At 36.4% G+C, this 8,363-nt stretch overlaps 1 protein-coding gene across 1 annotated transcript in view; it reads right to left on the bottom strand.

Annotated features, from left to right (window-relative positions):
* The window catches only part of LOC101650333 (N-deacetylase and N-sulfotransferase 4), a 356,545-nt gene that overhangs the window by 67,515 nt on the left and 280,667 nt on the right, over positions 1–8,363 (bottom strand). The window contains exon 6 of the mRNA XM_004703471.2: positions 6,850–7,032. Within this exon, the coding sequence (XP_004703528.1) occupies positions 6,850–7,032 (183 nt within the window). The remainder of the gene's footprint in view (positions 1–6,849; positions 7,033–8,363) is intronic.

Raw genomic sequence — 8,363 nt, 5'->3', positions numbered from 1 at the left:
AACAACACAACTGGAGACTATACACATGGTCTTCTAGTGCTGGAAGGAATACTCGGAATAGTCAGAATGTGAACTGCCTCTGTGGGAAGAGACCAGAGGGAAGCCCAATAGCAGCAACTAAAATCAGAGTAGGGGCTGACTGTAGAATAATTGCTCACATGTGAGTTCAGGTTGAAGTTGAAGAAAATTAAAATAAGTACACGAATGCCAAAATACCACCTTGAATACATACCACTTGAATTTGGAGACTATCTCAGTGAAATATTGGATGCATTGAACACTAGTGACAGAAGACCTGATAAGATGTGCGAGGACATCAAGAATGTCATTCATACAGACAAAGGGTCATTAAAAAGACAGGAAAGATGACACCAAGGAGTCCATATAGAAAAATAATGTTTGGAAACTGATTCTGGTAGCAAATACACAGTTCTGCTGGATGTGATTGAACTATGGAATGACTTCTATGTGTATTAATCCCAACCAATTAACAAAAAATGGGAAAGAAAGAGAAGATCAAAGTAGATGCCAGAAGAGACTCTGAATCCTACTCTTAATCATAGAGCAGCTAAGGCACATGGGAGAAATGATGACGTCAAATAAATGAACAGAAACTTTTAAAGGGCACCTTGAGAAGACAAAGTAAAGAATACAAAGGAGGCTTTCAGCTCCTGTAAAGAGTTACAGTCTCAGAAACTCATAGGGGCAGGTCTTTTTGTTCCATGGGGTTGCTATGGGTCAAAATTGACTAATTGCGTATGAGTTTGGCTTTATTTTAGGACAAGAAACACCTGGTTGTGTACTGGTCATACACTGGGTTGCTACTGGCAAGATCAACACGTCAAAAACACCAGCTTCTCCGGTAGGAGAAAGAGTAGGCTGCCCACTTCTGCAAAGGCTGTGGTCTCAGTTATCCACAGGGGCAGTTCAACCCTGTCTTCTAGGGTGATTCTGAGTCAGAACTGACTCTATAGCAGTGTTCTTTTGTTTTTATATCCCCGTAATGTTTGCATTAGCTGGGCTATGACAATAAAAGGCTGTTATACTACATAGAAAGTGAAATAATATTTATAATGGGACATATACTGGGTAGTATAGAAGAATAAAAATAAAGACAGTTTCATAATAATTCATTTTTATCATACAAGGAAACATTACTATTTGGAAGTTCCCTAAGACAAGGACCTTCCTCTTTACTATGGCTGGTGACAAACCCAGGTGTGGTGGAGGGCCTTACGTAAACACCTAAGGGGAGATTTAGCTCAACATAATGGTTCACACCGTTGTGGAAAATGGCAAGACCCTTAATGGATTTGTCTGGTGCCAGACAAGAGATGTCTCCTGACACACATGGCTGCAGGGGCTTATGAACTCAAAACAGGTAGGTCAGATTGCAAGTTGCTGGTTCAAGTCACAGAACCAGAGAGTAGATGATGCGATACCAGATTCAGGATCAAGAATGAAGGGAAGACCTCCAAAGCATTTGTATATGTTGAATCAGATCACACTCTGAAGGGATTTCTACATCGAAGTAAGGGTGTGACTTGAGTAAGGGTGTGACTTTTGTCACACCATTTTATAAAACGAACTCAAGATATACCCCACACTAAACATGCCTCATTCATATGTAAAGGCTAGAATTTACAATACATGACATGGAAGATAATTACATCCTAGTATAAAATGGAGGTGAAGGTTAATTACACTCAATGACAGAGTAGAGGACAAGCACACAATACTGGGAATCATGGCCCAGCCAGACTGTCATATGATATTGACCATCCCACAATGCAGTACAGTTTTAACCAAAAGAAGCTGATGGCTTTATATTTAAAAACTAAATCTACTTCTATCACCAGTTCTCTATGTAGCATGGAATCTTAAGGAAAACTCCTTACTTCAGAAGAATTCAACTTGTACCTAATAAGTCATATGACTTTGAACAACGAACTTTAATTCACTAAATATTTTTAAGATGAAACAATAGGCTAGACATTCTTCTCTTGCTCTTACAAGTAAGGATTCCATGTGTCAGAACTCATTCATTCTTGTAATAGGCACATAATACAATCTACTCTATGTCTATCCTTCACCATTTCCTATTCATCTCACTGCATCGAGTCATTGCCGACTCATAGTGGACCCGATAGGTTGGAATAGAACTGCCTCTGTGAGTTTCCTTGACTGGTGCTCATTATGGGAGTTAAAAGTGCCATCTTTTCCAGAGTAGTTTTGAACTGCCAACCTTGAGCATCACAGTCCAACTACTACAACACTCATAGCAACCATATATACAGCAGAACAACACACTTCCTTATCGTGTGCCTTCATCACAATCATTGCCATTTTTTGAGCCAATTTTTCCATCCCCACTGTGTCCATCTGTCTTGTTGAGGAGCTTTCTCATTTTTGTTGTCCCTCTACTTTACCAAGCATGATGTCCTTCTCTGGGAACTGGTCTCTCTAGGATGCCATTAGGGCTTATGTTTTGTTTATGTCTCAGACATTTAAATGTCATCATTCCCAAACTGGGACTGAATGCTTTGACAGCTAAATTCAACAAAGGTGCTAAACATATAGCGTAGTATAGTGTGATTTACTCCCCTGTTTACTTCACCCTAGAGACCTGGGTGTGGGAGGAGAGAAACTGCCGCTCCTTGAGCATTCCCCTGCTTGCAGCACAAATCAGAATGCGCATCATGCTTGGCGTGTGTGTTGATAGTGAGACTCTGGGGTGACTGAGTGAAGATGGAGGATGACAGTTTGAGAGCTTAAAAGCATCGATTAGTTAATGTGAAAGAAGCTGACCTGCCAACTGACTCCATATTGTGGTATTGGTTTCTGAAATAAGAGCTTAAAAAGGGAAGGATATTCTTTCATTCTTGGTAGTGATAATTTTACCAATACAATAAGGGACATGTGTTGTTAGATACCATGAGTATAATGGTAAGACTCTTCCACAACAGGGACTACAGAGAGGAGAGTGTGCTACCAAATAGTGTTCCATGTTTGTCATGTGCGTTCGTCCCAATATTAAATATATTTGGAAGAATCAAAGTCCCCCGAGGGGACCAGGAACACATTTTTTGTTATACTTGCCATGTTGCCCATTGGCAGATTTTCACATTGCACTTTTTAATTAAGTGACAAAATAGCTTCAAATATATGTTCGTTGGTGCTAATGAAAATTTACACAAGAAACAAAAGAAATTAAATAGATGCCAAGACTATCATTTTACACTCTTTCTTCCTATATATGGAAATAAAAAGGTGTGAATTAAACTTCAAAGAAAAATAACTGTTGACTTACTGTTTGGAAATTTAAATACACTGAAGAAGAAATCATGTTTATAAATATAAAACAATGCCTTAACATGTCATTTTGACATGTAACAATGGCAGGGACTTGTATTATTTATTTATTTATTTGCTTATTTATCCATAGCATCTTGATTCATAGATCATAGCACATTAATAAATTAATGTTAGCTTTGTTTGTATTTTTGAAAAATGAATTCACATTGCATAAAGGAAATGAATATAAAATTTGTAGCTATTTTCCTATTATAAATATATTAATAGAAAAAAATGGGTAATAGTGAGGGAAAAGGACCCAGAAAATATTCTTTATACTTATTTCATTGTTTTCCATTTTTTTGGATGTCATTAGTGGTTGGCTAAGTTTATCAGATTTGTTGCACTGAGTCAAAATCTCAAAATCTCGTGTATCTGAATTAATTTCTCTGCTGTTTTCTGTTTTCCACTTCTCTATTTAAATATAGTTGCTAATATATGACAGTTTGTTTAATAGAAGATATTTGAAAGTTTTATTTCATTTTTAACTTGTAAGAAAATGTAAAAATAATGTAAACTTTATAGAAAATAAAGTCATTTAGTTAAAGATACTCTTGAACACCATTTATAATTTTAATACTGCTATCTTATGAAAAGTTCTAAACTTATAGAAACCAAAACAATAATAAACATATTATGAACTTTATGAAACCTTTACTGGTAAATTCTATCCAATATGTATAACTCTCTAGGAATTTACCAATATGATGCTGACCAAAATGAATCATCAGCATTTGCAAAATTCCATATATATATATACTCTTGACACTCAAAATGGCATACTTCTCTAAAGTACTATACTAATTTCCATTTCTCACTTTATATCTACCCCTCAGCAGCCAGCATGTATATTTAACAAACATTCAATCAATATTTAGTATTGTCATGACAAATAACACTGAATTATATTTTTTTATTATGTTCTATACTAACAAAATGGGCAATGTCACTGATACCAGAAAACCAAGAAATACAATTTTAATTAAAAATAAAACAAGCTTTTGTTTTTTCTTCTATGAAAGGAAGCGTGGTACTTGGTTTTATTGACTAATTTTTTACATGTCAGCTGTCTGAAACATTTGTTGATCAATTTGTTTGCTTTTTATGAATTTATGTGCCATACTTTATAGACATTTCAGAAATGAACTCGTGTGAGAATAGAAATGACAATCAAGGAGCTCTTGAGTTTATAATAGAGGAAGGATATATTTTGGTAATTGCCATTTATGTGAGGAGCCCTGGTGGAGCAGTGGTTAAGTGTTAGGTTGCTAACCTAATTAGGTGAGCAGTTCAAACCCACCAGCTACTCTGCAGGAGAATATCTGCACCCACACTGATGTAAGCCTCAGAAACCTTATGGAGGTTTGCTATGAGCTGGAATTGACATGGGTTTGTTTGGGTCTCTGCTGACTTACATACTAACCATGTAAATGATAAAGATCCAAACAATCTAGTATTTAGAACTTTATGAGAATTTTGTGATACAACATGTTATATAGTGTGCATAAAGCTGCATCCTTTCCCCATACATGTTTAATCTGTATCCTAAGAAAATAATTTGCTATGCTGTAATATATGAGTCAGAGCCTGGCATCAGGATTAGACAAAACTCATAAAATGTGGATGACACGACCTTGCTTGCTAAAATCAAAGGATTTAAATCACTGCTGATGAAAATAAAAGATTATATGTCTCAAAATGGATAACACCTGGGCACAAAACAACACTTCTCACAAGTAGATCCATGAGTGATATTATAATAAATGGGGAAGAATATTGACATTGCCAAGAATTCCATTTTACTTGGATCCACAACCAATGCTCATGGGTGCAACAGTCAAGAAATCAAGTGAAGTATTATTTGACTAGCAAAGCTGCGGCAAAGGAGCTATTTAAAGTGTTCTCAAAGATGTTACTTTGATAACTAAGGTTTCCTTGACCCAAGCCAGGGCTTTTTCAGTCATCTCATATGCACGGGAAAACTGAACACTGTACAGGGAAGATCTACGAAGAAATGATCATTATGATGTTGGCAAAGTCTGTTGATTATACCATGGGTTTCCAGAAGAGGGAACCCCTTTGTCTTGGAAGAAGTACAGCTAGACACCTGTAGAGGTGAGGATGGAGAGACTTTGTATCCCTTCTATTGGACGGAGTATCAGGAGTGAACGTGGCAACAGAAAACCACCAGGCTTATATGGATTAACCGACAGTTCTGTGGACTAACCTTCAACTCTATGCACTAACAATGTGTCTGTACCAGTGGCCGGAGCAAAGCAACATGATGTGGGTGGAGTAGCAGTAGGCAGTGTTTCGGTTCTGTTGCACACAGGCTCGTTGTGAGTCAGAACCTTCTGGATGGCCCTCATAACAACAGTGCAACCTAAGTTCCAATAGGAAGGACTGTGGCAGGAACTTTCAAAAAGTGTTATAATTTCCTGTAAAATTGATTACAAAGCACATTTTCAAATATGTGAAAGATTATTCCAATGGATAACAATAAGAAGGAACACCCCTTCTCCAATTTTGAGAGAAAATGCTTTCGTGTTATGTCTTAACATCTATTTGTTAAATCAAATAACATTGTTGTACACATAGCAAGTGCTCAATATATATCTTCCCGATGGTATAGACAGATCATATCATGCAACAAGATTTATAGAATAAAGAGAAATAAATAGCACTGATGGTAGGGAGAAAGGACTGTAAAAGTCTGTTTCATAGTGATTTCTCATTAATGATGAGGCTACTTCTCTACTGACTACTTAGCAGGGAACCATCTGATCTGCTCCCTGCAGTCAGTTTATTGATTGTGTGGGTCGATGTAATCTAATGCATAAAGAACCAAGAAAATGGGAGGCAGCATTTTCCTAGATAACTGCTAAGAAATGGATAGTCTACATTTGATGCATCCAGACTGAGTGGCCCCCATGTGAAGTTGAACTATTTGTAAAAAGCAAGACTAAACTGGCCATTCTTTTATAACTAGATCCAGCCCTTGTGAAAGATTAATTGGATTTATTTTTTAAAGGAAGACACATTGAAAAGGTATGTAGGCATACAAATCCCATTTGTACCAGTTGTGTTCTACGTATACATATCCATGTCAAGTTATAGGATCGTAGATCAATTTTGGGTCTTGATTTTCTATCTCCCTAGAGACTCAATGTTGACATATTTTATTGACCTTTTTACTTCCACCCAAGTCAAGTCAAAATGGTTATGACACCCACAATAAAGTAACACCCTCACTACAAAACAACAAAGTAGCCAACTGGTCAAACAACAACAACAAAACAAATAGTTTTTAAGAGGCACGCATATTTAATATGCAAAACCAAACCAAAAATATTTTGAAGATAATGAAGTTATTGGATTTAAAAGAGAACATTTGGACTCAACCATGGTTTAATCTCCTGCAGAAGGCCTAACACAACTTGGGTGTTCACAAATTATGTCTTATCTTCCAACCCAAGAGAGAAGGTTCTGCATTACCTGCCAAAGAGGGTCTTTCTGCTCTGGGAAGAGCTCAAAGTACTTGTAAGCTAGTTGCACTGGCGGCAGGGTCTTCAGTCTCAGATTGGTCCAGCTCTGCACGAAGTTGGCCAAGTTCACAAAAGTGTATAATCCTAGGCGGTCATTTCCATAGTTTGACAAATGGGTCATGAAAATGCTGATCTGAAAGATAAGTAAAAATAATTTTATAATTCCATTTTTTTTTCTCTAAAAATGGTAGCACAGGTTTTAAGTAGCACCTCACCTAACCTTGGAAATTCAAGGCAGGTAAGAAATGATCTTTTAAGGTGTAAAGGACACGTTTGATTTGCATTTCAACATCTATTACTTGCTCTTGAAATTAAAGTTGAAATTGGCATTTCCACTCTGCTCCCAAAAATTAGTGTTATTTTTCATATCAACTTTTTTCCCACTGTAGAATCACTCCCATTAAATCTAAGGATCTGAAAATTTCAGACTAATTAAAAACCAGAACTAGAGCAGTTCTAAAATTAAGCAAGTGTTCTATGTCTTTTCTATGTCAGATTAGAATTACATCTAGTCTGATGCGGAATGAGACTAAGGGAATTTATTTTTTTTGTGGTTTAATGATTTTGTCCCTACAATAAAGAGATTATTACTGTTTGCTCCCAAATAAATTATATTTAGCTAAAAGTATTCTATAGGCATTGATCTTTTTATAATTTCTCATACCTCAATATTAACTTCAATTGTGATATTTCAGTGTTATTCTTTCATGGATCAGAAAACAAGGAAAAGTGAAATCTAGATTAGTTTCCCTTGAAATATCATCAAAAACTGAGGAGGTGATTATAGACATACTCTAATATACAATATCTTAGGTATTGCAGCTGGATTTAAAGAATACTAAGCAATGTGTCAAAATTGATTTGAGGGTAGTGGGTTGGAAGTAAAGGAGAAATCACCAAATCTTGAGCTTGATTATATATATTATTTATGCAACTGATAAAAATCACCTTGTTTGCTACTCAAAAAAGCTTTTTATATGTGTTCCTCAAACTGATATTACTTCTCAAAATATATATTTTAAACATTGATTTTACTACTTAATTATCTAGATCAGTGCTTCTCAACCTTCCTAATGCTGCGACCCTGTAATCCAGTTCCTCATGTTTTGGTGACCCCACAACCATAAAATTATTTTCACTACTACTTCATAACTGTAATTTTGCTGCTATTATGAATTGGGCAGTCCCTGTGAAATGTTCATTGGATCCCCAAAGGGTTCATGACCCACAGGTTGACAACTGCTGCTCTAGATCAATAATGATCTCAGAACAACCTGAATCTGAAAAGAGTACCTCATTAGAAAAGTAAGAAAAGGTACATATCCAGCTGGACCACAGATAGGAACTGGAAATAAAGTGAACCAAGGACAGATGAACGCCCCAGGACCAGTGGAGAGGGTGGCGATAGCGGGAGGGTGTAGGGAAGGTGAGGGAGAAAGGGGGAACAGATGACAAGGTTTACAT

This window comes from Echinops telfairi, unplaced genomic scaffold (assembly GCF_000313985.2).
Source record: "Echinops telfairi isolate 266 unplaced genomic scaffold, ASM31398v2 ScPeMD7_7468;HRSCAF=8506_0, whole genome shotgun sequence".
Classification (NCBI taxonomy): domain Eukaryota; kingdom Metazoa; phylum Chordata; class Mammalia; order Afrosoricida; family Tenrecidae; genus Echinops; species Echinops telfairi.
This window is presented reverse-complemented; position numbering and strand designations above follow the sequence as displayed.